Genomic DNA, 18,651 nt, shown 5'->3' on the forward strand with positions numbered 1-18,651 from the left:
CGGGTTCCCGTGCCAGGGTTAGCGTTTACGTAACGTGCCCACGCATCCAAATGTACCGAAAGGAACGCCGCTTTATCTATATTTATCAAGCTTATCGCCTCTAGCGCCGCAATATCTGCCTGCTCTGTCCATCATTGTACCGTGAATAAATCGTTGGATCTTAGTGGCCCCGTGGTATGAGTTGTTTTGCTAAATTTCATAGATTTCAGGTGCATTTGAACGAGATATAATTTACAGAGAGACAGAGCAAGAAGAAGATCGAGAGAAAACGTGGTTTCAGATCTTCTTGGATAAAGCGGTAGCTGTTGTAAAATAAATTGTTGCAACGCGACGTTTGTTCTAGAACGTAGCGCACGTCTTCTGTAAAATATGACGGTTCGAGTTAAATTATTTGTGTCAAGCGTTAGAGGTTGGAAAGCTGTTTACGCGTTCCTCGAAATTCTTTCGCCGGATTATCGTTGACGAGTCGCGTGGGCATTTCAACGAAAATAAATAAAATTATTCGAAGATAGCGGTCGGAACGGTTATCTTGCTCGCACAGAGTTATTATCGCTAGCCGTTTGAAAAAGTTGTTATTTAGTAACGGATTAGTAGAGAGGTGTATATTCGATGCATATAGAATAAAATGAGAAAAACTATGCGGAACGATGAAAATAAAGACGACGGTACACTGACGCCATATGAGTTTAGTAATCGAAAAGAAGAAGCAAAGCATTCGATGACCTTTCTCTCTTTGCGAAACGATCGAACCAAATTTGTCATTCTCCGATTAAAAAATAGAGGATGTGATGTTACAGAGACGATAGAAAAATAGCAAGAAAGCGATAAGTGGCAGAGGAAAGAAGATACAGGTTCTCTCTCTCTCTCTCTCTCTCTCTCTCTTTCTATCTTTTTCTCTTTTTTCTTTTTCAAAGTTTAACCGCGCAGTCGCTTTTCCATTTTCCATGGATGATACGGTTCTAGGCCGTAGACACGAATTCGAAGCACTGTACCCGGCAACAGATTTCAACCGGCTCTATTTGTCACGTTTTATCGACCAATAATTTATTTCGCTGGCCGGCTAATCGCGCGCGGTTTTCTTTTTTTTTTCCAAACGAGAAACAACTCTGGCAGTTTGGACGAGCGGTGCGCGGAACTCGAGCGATTGAGAAACGATTTTTCGTCTCAGTTGGTCGATTAAACGGGCAACCGTGTTAGGGTTCTTAACTGTAATCCAATAATTGCCGTTGCATAGATATAGACTCTCGATTCGTCGTTTAACGAAGCTTGACCGAATATTTTTCGAAATAGTTTAAAATATCTTGATAGCGAGTAACAGCATCATCGTTATAACTACCGCTACTTAAGCTCAACAATAACACTAATCTGTCGATATTTTCACAATTTCAGAAATAAGGCTGGATCTTAATATCACGTTGAAAGGGTAATCGAGCTACGTCTAAAATGAAATTTTGGTATGGAAGAAAAATACTTGAATCGTTAGTACTACTGTAGCAAGATTGAAAAGATACGTATTAATAAAGTAATTGTCGATCAGACGAAATTCAAAGTCGAATTTTTTTGTATTATTGCTGAATATTTAACGTCGCTATAATCTTGCAGAACGTAATAAGATTGATATTAGTTACGCACGAGTTCCATTTCTTCAGTTTCGTTCGTAAACGCGTAAAATTGCATAAACATGCGTAGTTTCGCTTAGTACGACTTACGGACGAGAGCGTAACTACGAGATATCGAGTAACTACGAAACGCATCGAGCAGCAAAGGATCCTGGAGAGAATAAATTATCGCGTCCAAGATATCGGTGATCTCTGGCGACCAGTTACTCCGTGCTTTCTAGATAATAAAATTAACGTTTCCATTATTTTTATCGCGACACGCTGTTGTTTAAAACGTAACGCTTAATTCACGGGATATTTAGTTTCAAGAGTGGAAGCATTTTACTACCCTCTTTTCGCTCAGAGGCACGCTTTTATCGCGTCGTTTTTGACACGCGTCCATAAACCGATTAAATATTTTCTAATACGAATGTCGATAAGCGAACGAGTGGATGTTACACGGATCGGCGATTTTAGGAAGCTCTTAAACGCTCGTAGAAGGACGTTCGTATACCTGTTAGCTGTTAGAAAGACTTATAAAACGTACGTTACGTTCTGTCAAACTCGATCGATCAACGATCGCAGCAATAACATTAGGTTGTCGGAAAAGCGTCTTTCTTTTACAGACCCGTCTTTTACAACGATGCGTCTTTGTACAAACGTGAAACGTGAAATCTGTCTAACGTCGTGATCTTTGTTTCGATAGAACGAAACGGATTTCGCGTAATCCATTATTTCCTTATAAAACGAAAGAAACTTTTCGGACGACCTAATATATTTCGCTATTTACTACACGTGCATACTAGTATCGGTGGCTGGTGTATATATAAAGTTTCTCACGAAAGTATTCCAACACTCGTAGATACCGTTTGTGATTATAATGGCTGTTACCCGAGACATCGCCCGATAGGAGGAAAATATTCATACCTTCTTCTATCTACCGTGTGGTCTTATGACCACATATTTACCTTTGGTCTTGTAACGTTGCTGGTTTTACAGCAAGAAGGAATCGATACGTATCGATTTCTCGAGTTTCCGGATCCGAATAAATCGACGTACGATCCGATCGTCTTACGAGAAAAAGATGCGATTCGTCGATGGTTATCGCGAAGGAAAGTTTAGCTGGAAACTGCAACCTTTTGAACGTAAAAGGCAGGTCGTCGGTGGAAATCGCGGAAATGCAGGGTGTACGCCGCTCTGTTGAAAAAGTTGGTAGTATGATTCTTTTACCGTCGTCTCGACAACGCTGTGGCGAACTGGTCGGGCGAGGAGTGCAGTTTACAGCCTTATCTATAAACGGATTAAATTTCGTGAGCCTACGATAAGACGTTTGGCAACTTGCGACAACATCTTTGGTATGCCCATATTGCTTTTAGAGCGACTTTTGAAACGTCTTTTGAAACGTCTTTTGAAACGTCTTTTGAAACGTAGACCGATCTTACGAAAGAACAAGGCAAAACTCGGGAAAAAAGGGAGGCGAGCCGGTTGATACGCTGAAAGAAGCATACGGAGAGAGCGCCATAAAGCCAGTAACCGTTCGCAAATGGGTGGAAAGGTTTCGGCAAGAGAGAGAGAACGCGCGAAAGACGAAGCTCGTAAGAGTCTACCTGGCGCACCGATCGCCGAACAACGATCTGCCGTCGCTTTAGGAAGCGTGCGTTCGACTCTAAAAAAAATGATTTAGAAACGTAAAAGGTTGGCGATACCGCGGTTTGCCGATGCGATTCTACGAACTTTTTAAACGGAGTAGAACGTACGCGGTAACTTTGATCTGTAGTCTCGCGCCGTTGCACGGATTTGACGGATCGAGGTTGCCAAGTAATATCATCGGGCTTTCGATTTTTTAGTTCGGGACCAAAGCTAAATTTAGAACGGACGCGTAACGTTTGGAAGTTTCGTTGGCGCTGCGAATTTTGTTAAAAGTCTGTCTTACTCGCGATTAAACCTTGTCGTTAGAAAGGAGTGGTTTGCGTATTTTCAAGCCGCGATATATGGAACCGCGTCCTAAGGACGTTAAGCTAGCGAGTAAAGTTACGCAAAATTTGTCCGTGATAGTGGTTCGAATACTTTGGCGAGCTACCGTAGCTATGAAAATAAGTTAGTGTGTGGATAATTTGAAAGGGATAGCGCATAGTGTATATACGGTATATAGTACACGGTGCGGAATACGTGGTAGAGTATAAGGCAACTCGACTCGTTGTTCGCTCGTCGATCGGTTCGGGCGCGCAGCCGCACTTTCGTTCCAGTATAGCACGTTCAATCCCCGTCTCCACGTCTCAGCCCCGACATCGCGACTGCTATATTCTCCAACGACCACCCTTCGCTTAGGTCAGTGAAATTTTAATTGGGGATTCGTTTCGACCGTGCAAAATTCCTTCGGCTGACGATATTCTCTCATTATTTTTTCATGGAGTTCGTTACGGCGTCTGCCGCGTCATTCCTGATTAGTTAGACGTTACAATACGGCAAGATCTCTTTTAGTTTATCAATCGTCGTTTGATATCTTTTTACTATATAATAATATACGCCATTAATGGATCGTAATAGGAATTACAGACGATTTTCGTTAACGATGTAGCGATTACAAAGCAAGTACTTTATAATATTTGCGAGGTATATTATCTCTGGCTTTTAATTGCGAGCGCAACGAAAGCCCTTCGAGAACCATTAGCAAACTACAACGGGCCGTAACAACTATACCGTCCACGACAATTCCGTCGTTCGTTACGACGTATTACATCGTTAATCGATAACGATGACACGCGTTTATAAAATCCCTCGCAGATGGATTGATTCGCTTAATACCGCGAACAGAGTCGCAACGAGCTTACTAAAACAATTGTTCGGATTATTATGGAAAGGACGGAAGATAGTCGCGCAAAGTATCGATCGTATCGAACGAATCGAAAATTTGTAAAGGAAATAACCGATTTTTTTTTAATAAATACGTAATTTCTTGGAAATAGAAGGAACGAAGGTAACAGCCGCGCAAACGCGAGAACAAGATATTTTCGTTTTTTTAGTGACCTAAAACTTTTACTCTTAATACCATTAATACTGTATTGTACGAAACGCGTTACGGAATTGCAAAGGAAGAAGTAAAGCAGAGGCATCAGAAGGAAAAACATTTTCTCGTTTAAAAAAAAAAAAAAAAAAAAAAAAAAAAGTGTTGTAACTGATCAAAGAGGCTGGGAGGTAGAGGCTGCTCGTTGACATCGAAGTTTCACCGTAACGTTCTAATCGAATAACGCGTCCACGGGGATCAAGTTAAACGGATTATTGTTCCTTTACCCCGTGAAATCTTGGGTGCGACACGATACAGGCGATTTGCGTGCATATGCAACGAGGAGGAATTATATTTCACGGTTCTATCCTTTGCGTTAATAATAAAGCGAAAGCTCCTACGTTTGTTAATGTAAACTGCTAATTTTTCCGATAAATTTCTTGGGATTTCGTTAGCGGTAAATTTTATTGATAAAAATGAACGGGCAAAGATATATACTGTGACGTGGGTATTTTGCGTAATTACGTAAAATTTACGATCTAACGATCGCGTTATAGCTACCATATAATACCAATAAAAATATTTATAATAGGAAATACTATCTACGTTTTATTTTCCTTTTATTCTCTCTCTCTCTCTCTCTCTCCTCTCTCTCTTTATCTATCTCTCTATCTGTATATTCCTATTATGTAAATAATGGCGCAGCCAGGACTCGTAGTCCACCCGATTCACGATGAGTGGTATGGTTATTAACTATCCGTAACGATGGTGCATTCCACTGCTAAGAAAATAATTACACGGCTAAGGGACTGAAGAGGAGCCGTGGCTCTCGAGCCACCCTGTACATCGACTCTCGGTCATAGACACGAAGTTCGCCTGGCGACAAGCGGCGACTTGCGCAGATCCATGAGCGAAAAGCACGAGTGCTCGACCGGAATCACGTATGCAGCGAGGGTGTTGCCCGAGCAGCTGGAAGGTCGTAAGGGAGATAGCCAGATGGTGAAAGAAAGGACGCAACCCGCAAGAGGCGAGAGAAAGAAAACGAAGGGGAATAGGAGAAGGACGACGAATGAAAATAAACGAGAAAGGAAAAATAAGTGAAATGACAAGGTGCAAGGGTGAAAAAGATAGTTTGTAACAGAAACGGAGGTACTTTCTTTCGTTGCTTTGGATTGGGAAGGGGAGGAATTTCGCTGAAAATACGAATATAAATGACGGCGGGGGGGGGGGGGAAATCATAGATGGCAAATGAAATTGCAGAAATGTTGATATCGTCCGGGCGGAAAGAGGATGGCGTTTAGTTAAAGATACGAACGATAGAAATTGCGAAAGAAGCGGAACGATAAGGCGTAGGTGAGGAAAGAAAGTGAAAACGGACGACGGTGAAAGAAGACGTTCCATCGAAATTACGAACAAAGACAAACATCAGCGAGAGAAAAGGCAGATTAACGCGATTGAAAAACCATAAGCTTGTATAGACTCAATAAAAATATAAATTTGCCTGGAACGAACGTTTGGAAAGAAGATGGAAGCGAGGTCGAAAGCGCGTAAAAAGCGACAGAAGGTTGCGAGGTAGCGAGGAACGAGGAAATGGAAAGTGGTAACAAGACGGAAGCGAGGAATCGAGCATCGACGAAACGACGAAGAGAGAAAGGGGTTGATGGTGGGGTAGACTGGAAAGCGTGCGCACAAGGGTGGCTGGCAGAGGGCGATGCAAAATCGTTCCGACTGCACAGTCGCAGGAAAATCGAAGCTAGCCGCCAGTGTGTCGCACACCAGCTCGGCGTACGCTCTCGTTTCTTTCATCTTGCTCGCGTGTTTTCGCCTTGAGAGGAACGAGCACGCGGAGCCATGCTGCTAGACGCTGGTTGAGCCGCGATCTCCGTCGAGTCGTGTGGAAAAATATCAGTCGACAAAGTCATTTTCATACGTGGACACTGTGCACTTTCTTGATAAACTGTGGTCGTGGAGAAAACGATCGATATACCCGTTTCACGGAAATATGTATTCCGAGTCTTTGAAAGATGGTTTAGAGAAAGGGTGATGAACGATGGGATTCGACGAGCTCTCGTCACAGGGGATTTTTTGCGTTCGAGAATTTCTTTACTTTCGTTTGGTCGATCGGTCGGTCGAGTAAACTAAATTTTGTTCGTTTCGTCGAATATATCTGCGGCAGTACGTGCGACCGTCGAATCGGCGAGTTCGAAGTCGATACAGACGACATTTTGATCGCAGACGAATTTTGAGGTAGCGTATAAGGCTGAATCCCTAGGACGGAGCAAGGCAGAAGGAAGTTCGAACGAGCAATTTTGTAACGATTATTCGCGATTTGTGTATCGCGTACGATGCTTTTTAAAAAGTCTTTGGCACACTCGGAAGAGACTTTGACTTAGATACAGGTAAAGAATCACCAAGAAGTACCAAAGTTCGATAGTGCGAAACTTCGATTCCTGGTTTTATTTTTGTACGGAGCCACGGTTTTCCCGTAATTCCATCTATATACGAATCGACGTATACAGAATTGGCCATAGGTTCTATTTAGTCGCAAGTCGTTCTTTAAAATTTTTCGTTTTTTAAAGATTCAGGATTCACACGCGTGTTCGCCTACGACAGCTGCAACGATCAACAACCATTTTTATTTTCGATTTATATTCTCGCAAATTATATTTTATATCGCACCGTCGTTTCGCGAGCGTCGCAGTGTCTTTGTTTTCAAAGTAGAACATTCCGCGTAACAATTTCGTTCCAACGCCATACGATTATTTGGGTAGAAAATGAGTTGGAATTTTGGGAATATGAGTCGTTCGATGGAGACGTATCGGTCGGAATTAACGAGCAAACGGAGAAGTTAGCTCGCGAAGCGACGAACTGATACTGTCGTTCGTTGCCTCGGTGTCTCGCGAGGCACGCCGAGGAGGTAGGCGAAACGTGCTTCGCGCGATTGCATTACACGACGCAATGTCCGCAGACCTGACAAGAGGCGTGTCAGCAAAGTCCGAGACTAATTATCGCTAGTGGAATCCTCGGTGGAGTTAGAAGCTGTCCAGCGAATGACAGACGATCCTACTTCCATCAATTTGCAAAGAAATTGAACTTGCGAAAGAAGTGTTGAAACGAGTGATGGATTTCTCTCGAGTCCTTTTTTCAAACTTTCTACCAAATAAGTAGCGGCGTTATTATTCTTCGTCGTTTGCATGCTTTTCCGCGGCTTGTATGTTTTTACGGCCGTTTTAACGCGTCGTTATCTCGATCGATGCATCGAATCTATCGCACGTACGTACGTATTTGCCTTCTATCTCTCCTACGCTAAATGCAGCCACGTTGCAGGTCAAAGGTTTCCAATTATTTATGCGACGTGAAAATTTACGTATCTATAGCGCGCTAAATAAGTCGTCGATATCATCGTATTATTTTTCTTTCGAAAGATCTTCAATATCCAGCCCGTCGGATCGAATCCAAGATCGTTCGTAGGTCTGCGCAAGAGTATTTCGTTATGTTCCACGTCCCAGTGCTTCTTCGGCGAGCCGCGTGGAATTTAAGCCCTACGTTTCGAGATAATACGCTGCTGGAAACGAACGTGTTCGTTATCCCCGGCTACGTAAGAGGTCGCTACCGTTTTTCCATCTCTGTTTTCACCCGATACATCTCGTTTTTACTTTCCCACGCGCCAAACCTACCTATCGACTAAATTCGCGCCTAAGATCTTTTGTTTTTGCGTTTTATAAAAAAAAATCTTTCAACCTTTTTTTCGATCTTTTTTTTTCTTCTTCTTTTTCCTCAAATTTTGTTACTCGACGTCGTGAATCATCGACCACCGTGGTATTTGCGTGACTACTTTACGAGTTTAAAATTAGAATATATATATCGCAGAAACAGCTAAAAGTATGGTAGCATTTGTAGAAGATTATATAACTGTTGGAGTAGCTTAACGCTGATTCGTGCAGTTTAAAACCGATGATTTTCTTTGCGACGACAGCGGTAAATTATCGCGAAGCTCGACCAAAGAGTTTAATGATAAACGTTTATTATCAGAGGGATTTTTGGAAATAATCTACACGCACGCACAGAGGTGACAGAGTCTCAAAGTCTTTCCGAGTATTTCTTCGCTTGATCGAAATAGAAAACGACGTGTTTCCTCGTGAACGAAAGAATGGGAAGACGGGCGAGCTGTTCCGTACGCTCTTCGATGCGAAGGGAACGAAGATAAGAACCGAGACGATCGATAAAAGCGCCGGTGCACCGGCATGCACCAAATATGATCGTGCACCAACTGTCCGAACGACTGTGTAACTCTTACGTAGGCTGCGGGAAAACGTGGCGTCGGTATAGGTTTCGCCGTGTTGGAGGAAAGCGGTTCGAGATGGTTTCACTTCGAAGGGATTAAGGGAAGATTGTTTTGTAATAGGCGCGGCAAGCTTACGGTCGATTACCGCTGGGGTTCCGTTCGAGCGAGTGCGTAAAACGCGTTTAATAAACCGCGTAAATGTATGCAAGACGCGTTAAGAAACCGCGTGTAAGAAGAGACCGAAGTGTAATTAATACTGGAATTTCCGTTCGTTCCGATATATCGAAGCATCGTAACTTCTCTCGTCGTAACATCTATACAACATAACGCGATATAACGACGGAATTTCGCGTCGAGACAAGCGAGTTCGATCGTTGGAACAAACAGAGTTGAGATATGCCGAGTGCTATTGTTACACACAGTCGTTTTTTTCATTATCGATTTTCAATGATCTATCGTTCCTTACCTGTTAGAATCAGCCTCCTTCTTAGCTGCCTATTCTCTTAATTAGCGTCTAAGATTCGATAGGCGTGAATTCGAGGAACGATTTTCAAAAAAAGAGGTAAAACCGAATAAAGACGGCTGGCAATGTCGATTCGATTTATCCGCGAACGATCGTTTTTCGCGGTTGTTTCAATAAAGCTGAGAAAAAAAGAAGCTAATCGCCTCTTATTGTTAGATATGTTTAAGAAACGACGAAAGGAAAACACGATAATAATATCCGATGAAACGATTTATCGAATAATCGATCTATAAATATCAACGATATTAAAATAAATCAATGGTGCGTTCCAAATACACGCGTGCATTTCCATACGAAAAAGAACAAGGCACGGAATGTAGCAATGGACGCGGTCAATCACCGATTCATCCCTGGGTATAGTAATTTCTGGCAGGCGTTTTGGGCTTTCGACACTTGGCTCGTCGATTCCCATCCACGTGTTCTCTCTTTTGCAACTTTATTCGCACGGATATCGGCTCGCCTGTCCGTTCAGTAATTAATTGACCTATTTGCGCGATTCTCCCGCGTACTCGAACAATCGTTGTTACCGTCAATAGCATTCTTCGCGCGTACTTTCGACAATACGATCGTTGCTTGTGCTAAGGCACGGTATAACGACGTGTATATTGCCTGTCGGCTTGTTTGTTCTTCCTCTGAAAGACGTTTCGTTCTTCGTTGCCTTTCGATGTTTCTATGTTATGACGCGTTTATGGACTAGCAGGTTCGTAGCGCCCAAGTTCGCAGCAAAGATCGAGAAATTTCCTAGAACTGGTCCGACCCGTTGTACGCTATCGTTTATAAATAGACGCTTTGGTTCGTTCCTAATGAAAGTTCCTGTGCGAATTTGATCAAAGCGGGTAAATTAACGACGAGTCGATTATTTTTTACAGGACGTACTTACTCTATCGTCCAATGAGTATTTACAACGGCGCCGACGTCACTGTATCGGTAAAATTTTAAGCGGATTTCGAAACGTATACAACGGTTGCGAAATATTTATTGGAAACGTGTACGTTGGTCGACGAAACTCGCCCAAATAATACGACCGTTTGTTATTCTCTGTATTCGTAAGTGACAGTGTGTGCGGAACCATCGTGCGCGATTGACGTGACTATCCTCGTTGACTTATCGATAAAATGCAATGATAAACCTGTTCGTTTCGGAAGGTACGTTCGCCTTGATTTTTCGAATCGTATTTTTTTAGCTGCTCGATCGTGCTCGCTACATTTTATCGCTTAACGGAATCTTCGTCCCCGTGATCTTTAATTTTTGAATCGTAAGACGGATTAAAAAGATCGCGTCTAGACCGATAGAAAGATTCGTGGCTTTTATTATCGTACGATCAACGACGTTCAAGTAGCAAACGTACTACGTATACATCGCGTACACGGCAAACACAGTAAATGCGTGACAAATATATTATCGAAGCTTTTTAGCTTGCGGCGATAAAAGGCGATGCACTTGTGATATAAATTAAGTTTATCCGGTTGGTCCGTTCGGAAATCACCCGTATCGCGCATCTTTCTTTTACTCGTCGCGTAGCCGTCAAAAATCGTAACGGATCGATCGTGTACGCCGATTAAAGATCGCGAAACGAAGCACGATAGGCGAACAGAAATTGGCGTAATTGCGGCGAGTCGAAACGCGTTACCTCTTCGTTCCTAAACTTTCTGCGAGTGTTTTTCTCACAGATACCGATCGCTGATTAGAATTGCTTCGTCGTAGAAAAATTATATCGCTCGATTTCGATAGATCGCTGATTTGATTCGACCGACGATGGAGATGGTTCAAATACGCTCTCTCGAAATCGTATCGTTTGTATTTTAACTTTAAAATTGTATTATAACTTGAGTTTCTTTAAAACGTCACTCGCCTCGAGTGTCCTCTATTCTGTTTTTCTCACTTTTTTCCAATACATTCTAATATGTTCTCGTTATGGAAATTGTACCGTTAAATGAATTATAATTCGAATTTATTCGAAATAATCCCTTTCGTTCTTCGTCTTTCGTTTCGGAGAAACGAACAAATAAATAATGGATAAAGAGAAAGAAAAGAAGGATAAAACGTTTCCCGTTTTAATACGAAATTGTATTAGCATCTTCGCTAGAATATCCTAGATATAGAAATTGCGCTGTGAAATTTGCCGTTTGGTAAAATATATTTCGCGCCTTAGCTGCCACAGTGATCGTCGATAACGCACGTTTTACGGAATAGTTGTAATAAAGTTAAATTTCGTTTTAAACTAAACTTTGAGATTAAACAATTTTCAACGGTGCGAGTGACTTTGACGATATTGTCGGCAAAAATGTACGCAACCGCGATATAATATTTCGCCTAGGAATTCGATAATCGCGGCTCCCTGGGCAAAACGCGGCAAAATTCGCGTCGTTTTGATAGATCCGGACGGATGAAATAAAATTGAAGTAACAGGGATACGACGCCTACTTTCGCTTGCGTATTTAATTTGCGAACCGCGTTCTGACGCTACGCAGGTTTAAGAAGATCGGAACGTACGATTCCTGTAAAAGAATATCGTTATTCCCCTACGATGTGCCTAGATGATAGACCGTTTAAATATAAACGATGTTAATGTACAATTTACGTACACCCACAGCTTCTATTTCACCGTTAATAAAGTCGAGCATTTGTCGAGTAACTGAGAAACGCAAGGGTGTTTTATGTAACGCGACAATGTAATGACGCAACAACCTACTTGGCATCTGTATCAGATTGTACTATAAATTTCCGAATTTCACAGCTTTATTTTTACTCGAAACGTATCGTTTCCGGTGTTATAATCTGTCTTACGATCGACCGTTTAAACTTTGTAACCGTTTTCACCTATACGTTCGATACTTTGTTTTGTTTTCGATGGACGATAAACATAGGTACGTAGAAACGTTAGCTGAGAATTATCTCGCCTTGGAGATCGTCTGGGGTCGAAGGCATCGACGAAACCTAACTGTTCTTTTTAACGTTTCCGTTAGGAAAACGACTATGCGTACAGCTTCGGCATATCGAAGTTTCGCATGGCGAATTAATTTCATTTAGTTGGCAATGGTTGTCGAGCGTGCACGAAAATGGTTGTTACAATGCGTATAAGCGGACGAAGCTAGGCGTTCAAAGTGCTTTCTATTTGTTGCTTAAAATACCCCGAGTGACCCCAGTACGTTGAACCTACAAATCTGATTAACACCGAAGTACGTACGTAGCTGTTTTTGCTGTAAAATCAGAAATTACGAAACAACTACATCTTGTATCGCGAAAGTAGGCCACGGCTTCTACCATATTTTATAATCAGATACTCTAGAGAAAAATAGAAATTAGAATGTCGCTGATTAAAAAACTTGCTCCGATCGAGCGGATACTCTTTTTTCCGATCCTCAAATTGGTACGACGCAAAAATTGTAAACATTACAACGGTAACTACGTAATAGTCGCGAGTGTGTCACGATTTGTACAAAAGAAGGGCAAGCGATAAAATTTTATAGATTTATTCCCTTCGATTTAAACCGTAAGATGGAGAAACTTTGGCCAAGTTTTACGTTCGCGATAGTTTGGTTCTTCGAGGACGATGACGAGGGAATATCGTAGAAAATATCGGAGGACCAGGTATTCTGAAAAATGGCTACGGTGACAAAGGCTAGCGAAAGGAGGTGGTAGAAAAAGTTGACCGTCTTTCGAGAGTATTCAAAAATAACTAGTTGTTATCGATACGTGTAATTTTTCCTTTTCAATCGTATGCCGACGATCGGACTGCGGATTTTTATGCATTCGCGCTGTTTCAAGCTGTTTAAAGATACAAAAATACGCACCACGATTTATACGACGTAAAACGTAGAAAATTTCATTTTTCATAGGTGAAGCGAATTAGTGAAGCGAACATAGGTGAACTATTCAAGTTCTACATTTTTAATCATGTCCGTGCAAAAATTTTGCATAAGGATCCGTGGCTGAAGGTTTAAAAATTCCACTGATAAATTAACGCCGTTGTCGTAGATTACTTTCCGTTTTTCTATTACAACAGAGAGGGACGTAGCCGTAAATAGCGTGGCAGAGATCTCTCGGATAAATAGCACCTTCGATAAGAAGGTTAAAGATAGAAACCATTCGTCTCTTCCGAAGCAAAGTCTTGAAATTCTGGAATTCCTCCTAGAAATTCCAAACGTCTGTCCCTCCGAAAACCTCACTACCGATTTCTCGTTAACGATCACGATATCTGACGATACGGCGTACCACGGACGGACAGAGAGACAGAGAATCGATGTTGAGCGGCACGATTAGCAGCATCGACGGTGAACGTTGGTTCTCGCCCGTTTTCTATTCTAATTCTGTTGCTATTCTAATCCACGACCGTCGGCCAATGAGCTACGTCCGCCAGCTAGTAAACCATTCTCTCTTTCTCTCTCTCTCTCCTCTTTCTCGCTCTTTTTCTCTCTCGTTTGTCCCCTGATCCCTCTGTACCCCCGTTCCTCGCGTCAACCGCAGTCGTTCTCGAGGCATCGCGTGCACCAGATTATTCAGTTGCATCCTCCTTTTATTTGGCGCGTTTTATCAGTGCCGTTCACGTTTCTAAACTCGTTTGTAAAGCCGTTTGTAAAGCCGTTTCTGAACCGATAACGTCCGATAGAGAAGAAATCACAACGGGGGTTATCGTGTATCGTCGTAGACACCCTTAAACCTTTTACGCTGCGACTTTCGATCATAATATCGAGCACTTTGCTGTTTGCTGCCAGATTCGACTTTGCGTGCCACGTGCTGTTCGATTCGTTCTTCTTCTTCTTCTTCTTCTTCTTCTTCTTCTTTTTCTTTTTCTTCTCCCTCTGTGAGCATCGACGTTCATATGGATTATATATACGTACATACGCTATAGAAATCTAGGAATTTCTTATTCTTTGCGCTTTTCTCAACCTTTTTTTTTTTTTTATACGATTTATCGACCGCTCGAGCGCTATCTCGCGGCGAAGCTTTTTGCAAACGAAAATTACGTTTGGAAAGTAACAAAGTTTTATTTTTAGACCGCGGTTCTCTTCCATCTTTTATCTTTTGCTACTAAAAAGCAAATTGAACAAAAATTTGCGCTTTATCAATGTCGCCTAAAGTGGCGCCAGCGGTATTTAAAGGGTTAAAAATATCAGCCTAAACTCGAGTTCAGTTCGGACTTCTTAGAAACCTTCTTCGTCGAAAGCCTGTCGAGATGAAGAAAATTGCTGTCGATGTGTAACGTCATTAATTTCAAATCGATAACGAAATTAACGAGATATATAATCCAAGTAAAATTAGACGAGTAATTGGAAATCTTTGTCCGATAGTGACATATATATATATATATATATATATATAGAAATATGCGATATAATATATAACAAAATGAACGGAGAGAAACGGAAAAAATAAAAATCGGAAAATTTTCTCTGCTTGTGCTAAAATGAAAATTTGTAAAAAAATAATCAAAGAGATCGATTAGGCGCCGTAAAGGTTAAGAGGATCGAACGATAGACGAATGTTTAAGCTTTTGCCACTTTTTCTGTCGTCAAGAAGAGGAGAAGGAGTTGAAGGTGAAGGGGAGGAAAAATGCAAAGGAGTGTGAAATTGGAGTGAAAGACCAGCGAGTGACTGACTGACTGGTGGTGGTGGTGGTGGTGGTGGTGGTGTATATACGCTGGAAAACAAGGGTCGAAGGAAAGGAGGATTTCGCGAGGAAGGAGACGGCCAGGGAGAGATGCAGTGGCGTCGACAGCGAAAGGTTATCCACGTGATCGGCTCCTCCAAACACGTTCTACTTTTAGCGAGGTACCAAGACGGTACGGAAACCCTGTCCAACAGACTGATCATGGTTCTTAGCGGACAGTTTTCGCTATAGCTTTTTTATTATTTTCTGCACCTTCTTGCAAGCAAATCAAATTCGACGAAACGCGTTCGACCGACGTCGTTGGTGAAATTTGCTGATAATTCATATGCCACGAGTTACGAGTTATTGCCGTGATACGCGATAAATTCCATCGCACGATACGTAACTGCAGGTTTAGTTAGTAGCGGAATTTCCCAACTTTTCCTACCTATTACCTACCTATTACCTATAGCAAGCACCATGCTTCGACGGCTGTTCCGGATTTCCTATAAACGCATAAAAATCCGCAGTCCACGTGTTAGGTGTAGAGCTGCGCGAAATTAACGAAATTGTTCGCGCAACGGATGTTTCCGTTCGATTGACTTGTCACTCGTCGATTCACCGATATTATTAGTCGTCGAATTATTGCGCAACAGGCCCTCGTCTATCTTTTGCTCTGTTTTCGTTTTGCGAAATAACAGGTATCGTAGCACACCGTGAAACATAGTGACTAGAAAGAAACACTTGATCTACTTGTTTTATCCTAATTTATTTGTTAAGAGTCTAAGCACGAGCGGATGTAGCATATTTCGATTCATCTGCATTTCTTGTCAACAAATTTCTTCTCAACGACCATCGAGTTTAACAAACAAACAAATAAATAAATAAAAAGACAGACGTTACTGGTAATACGATAATCTGCTTTTTCTACCATTGTTGCAACGCCAGTTTCTTTTTTTTCTGCTTTATCCTCGTGCTTGAACGAGAGAGAGAGAGAGAGAGAGAGAGAGAGAGAGAGGACATTGTATTCAGCGACGAAGAATCACTCTTGAAATTACTTTTGAATTTCGCAAAACACGTTTCGTTCGATCCATGACCAGTCACGATTTTCTAAAATTAATATCGTAGAGTAGATAGAAACGAAAATTGTTAGTTGGCGTAATAGAGCACAATTACTACACGCAATATACTTAGGAGTATCGGAGGTTTAGTACGATCGATGTAACGAAGGTCGATAGCTCGTGCAAGTAGTTTACGCTTTGTTTCGCCTGTTAAAACTTGGTTTTTAGAAGCTTGAAGCCGTCCATATAAAATTGTATCGTAGATTAGAAACTAGACTCTGGAATATTACGCGCGTATGTACATCCGCGATGCTTTCTTTTTCTATTTTCGTTTTTCTTTTCAACTCCTTCGCTACGACCTCCGTATCTCGAATGGACCTTGCGTTTCTCACATGTCGGCGACGTTAGATAAAGATACAGTCTTATGCAAGTGTTCTTCTATTTTGTTCGATGTAACCGATCGTCGAACGATATAATTCATTTACGGTAAAAATCCATTTATCTTTTTTCTTTCTTTTTTCGTCTTTATTGGTGAGAAACAACAACTATATCGTCGTCCGTGTTGTTAATAAATCGTCATATAGAGCTAGAAGATTTACTATAGAAATAAAATCGTACCGTTACGACGATTTCAATCGCAATACCTTTTTTTTCTTACGAGCCGAGAAAGGACAGATCGTGGAACGTAAAGGAATGACGGAAGAAATTATTGTTCTCGAGAGACAAGTTAAAATGTTGATTTTCGTAAAAGTATTGCACGTGTTTCGTATGAAATTGGTATGGGATCGCTATAACAGAATAGCACCGACTGAGAGATATCTGCTCGACTTATCCGATAAAAAAGAGAAATCGTTGATTCTCCTTATTATGTATGATGTGTGGTTCGAACAGTCGAGGTGCGCGTTCAGCCAGATTTATTCGATCGGTAGGAATTCGTTTAATCCGTCACCATCTAAATGCATCGCTGATAAATGGAATTCTGATAAATGAATTACCGGAAATTTCCTCGTAGATCGGATCTTACTCGGTTTCTATCCGGATCTTATAATTATTACGTTTTATAATTATTTCTACGTATATATTTGTTTACGAACCTGTTTTATAGAGAATAATCGGTTTTTCTACTTGAATTTTTATCGTTTCGAAAAAGATAGATTAAAGTCGAAGAAAGAACGCTGAAAGGTCTTTTTTGAGAAAGAAAATTTCAAATTGTATATTTGTTTATAAGGTGTTAGGACGCGAAACGTCTCGTATAAATAAATACGTTTCCGTAATAACGGTTATATAATACTGTATCTAACTTTATAACGATAATCTTTTGATCTTCGAGCGGTTAATTATGCTTGTCACTATGTGAGAAAAATGCACGGCGCCAACGATTGTTTTCTTTCACCCTAGTTGTGCCAGTATCCGATACGGCAAATCGTCCTACTCAAAGTTCTACTCAAATATTCTAAAAAATTCTCACTTTTACGATATCGCGCTTCTTTCCCTTAAACGAAGGATTATTTTTACGGACGTAGCTAAGAAAGTAGAATTGCTGGTAGAGATTTGTTGTAGAAACGTATTTCCTTTTCTCAAGTAGATCGATCCAACTGGCAATTTATTCGAAATTTTGTAGCATTTGATACGAGATATTTATACGTACAATGTGTTTATATTTCGCGATAGTCATTGGTTTCATTCTCATTTTATTCGTTTAATTTTTTATTCTCGTAGCGTTCGAGCTCCCAAGATACTTTAATCGGTACGATTTCTTTTCTCGAGTCGCGAGCCATTAACTTCTTTGATCCTAATTATACGCATACGTCGTTTAGAACAGCACAGCATGATGGGAGATGATGAAAGCAGCATACTTTGTATTATAAACGTAGGTTACATTATTAGTCGTTTATAAATATCTCGTTTTATTTTTAAGTAACAATCTTTTAATCGAGAATAACACCAAGTACGATACTTGCAGAAGCTAATTGTCGCTAGTTGCAATTTTAAACGACGATGAAAATGGTCGACGCTCGCACGTTTTCTCACGCTGACTTATTAACGCGTACTGTGCACGTTAAGAGTTCACCAAATTCTAGGAAAATGTGTGTAAGAAAAATAGAAAGCTTTTGTATCTTTTTTCTTCGTTATATTGTACGTAACTGTATATGACCAGGAGAAGCTGTAACTCTAAAATGCTGGATGATATAATGCTGGAAGTGTAACTCTTCATCGAGAAAAAGTTACATAGTGTCGAATAATACACGATCTACCAGTACGTATATCGATCCTGCAAGTAGTGGCGTTTTAAACGTTTTAAGGTCGTCTCCGTTCTTTCTAAATAGATGTACGGAAATTCTTGTATGCGTCGATCGACGAGTCTTTTTAATTCTCCGTAGAAAAAGTATTGGGATACTCGTATCCGACGATGCGTATACTTTAAGAGACGTTTCAATTTTATTTGAAATTGAGCGTACTTGCGTACTTTTAAACTAATCGATTCGCAGATCCAAGTGCTTAATTCTTAATACCCTTTTACAGAGGATACAAAGATCGATCGATCGATGCTCAACGAGATTCTCTCGGTAGATCTTCTACCGGAAGAATA

At 41.1% G+C, this 18,651-nt stretch overlaps 1 protein-coding gene across 7 annotated transcripts in view; it reads left to right on the forward strand.

The window, feature by feature from the left end:
* The window catches only part of LOC122570365 (serine-rich adhesin for platelets-like), a 53,529-nt gene that overhangs the window by 22,200 nt on the left and 12,678 nt on the right, over nucleotides 1–18,651 (forward strand). Inside the window, exons 1-2 of one of the 7 annotated variants that reach the window (XM_043732572.1) lie at nucleotides 13,889–14,214; nucleotides 14,928–15,193. The exons of 3 other annotated variants lie outside the window; for them this stretch is intronic. In XM_043732572.1, coding sequence (XP_043588507.1) covers nucleotides 15,112–15,193 — 82 coding nt within the window. In that variant the 5' untranslated portion in view covers nucleotides 13,889–14,214; nucleotides 14,928–15,111. Of the gene's footprint in view, nucleotides 1–10,437; nucleotides 10,556–13,888; nucleotides 14,215–14,927; nucleotides 15,194–18,651 lie in introns of those variants that run through there. 3 more of the 7 variants (XM_043732577.1, XM_043732573.1, XM_043732578.1) reach the window with 3 other exon arrangements.

Source organism: Bombus pyrosoma, linkage group LG8 (genome assembly GCF_014825855.1).
Source record: "Bombus pyrosoma isolate SC7728 linkage group LG8, ASM1482585v1, whole genome shotgun sequence".
Lineage (NCBI taxonomy): Eukaryota > Metazoa > Arthropoda > Insecta > Hymenoptera > Apidae > Bombus > Bombus pyrosoma.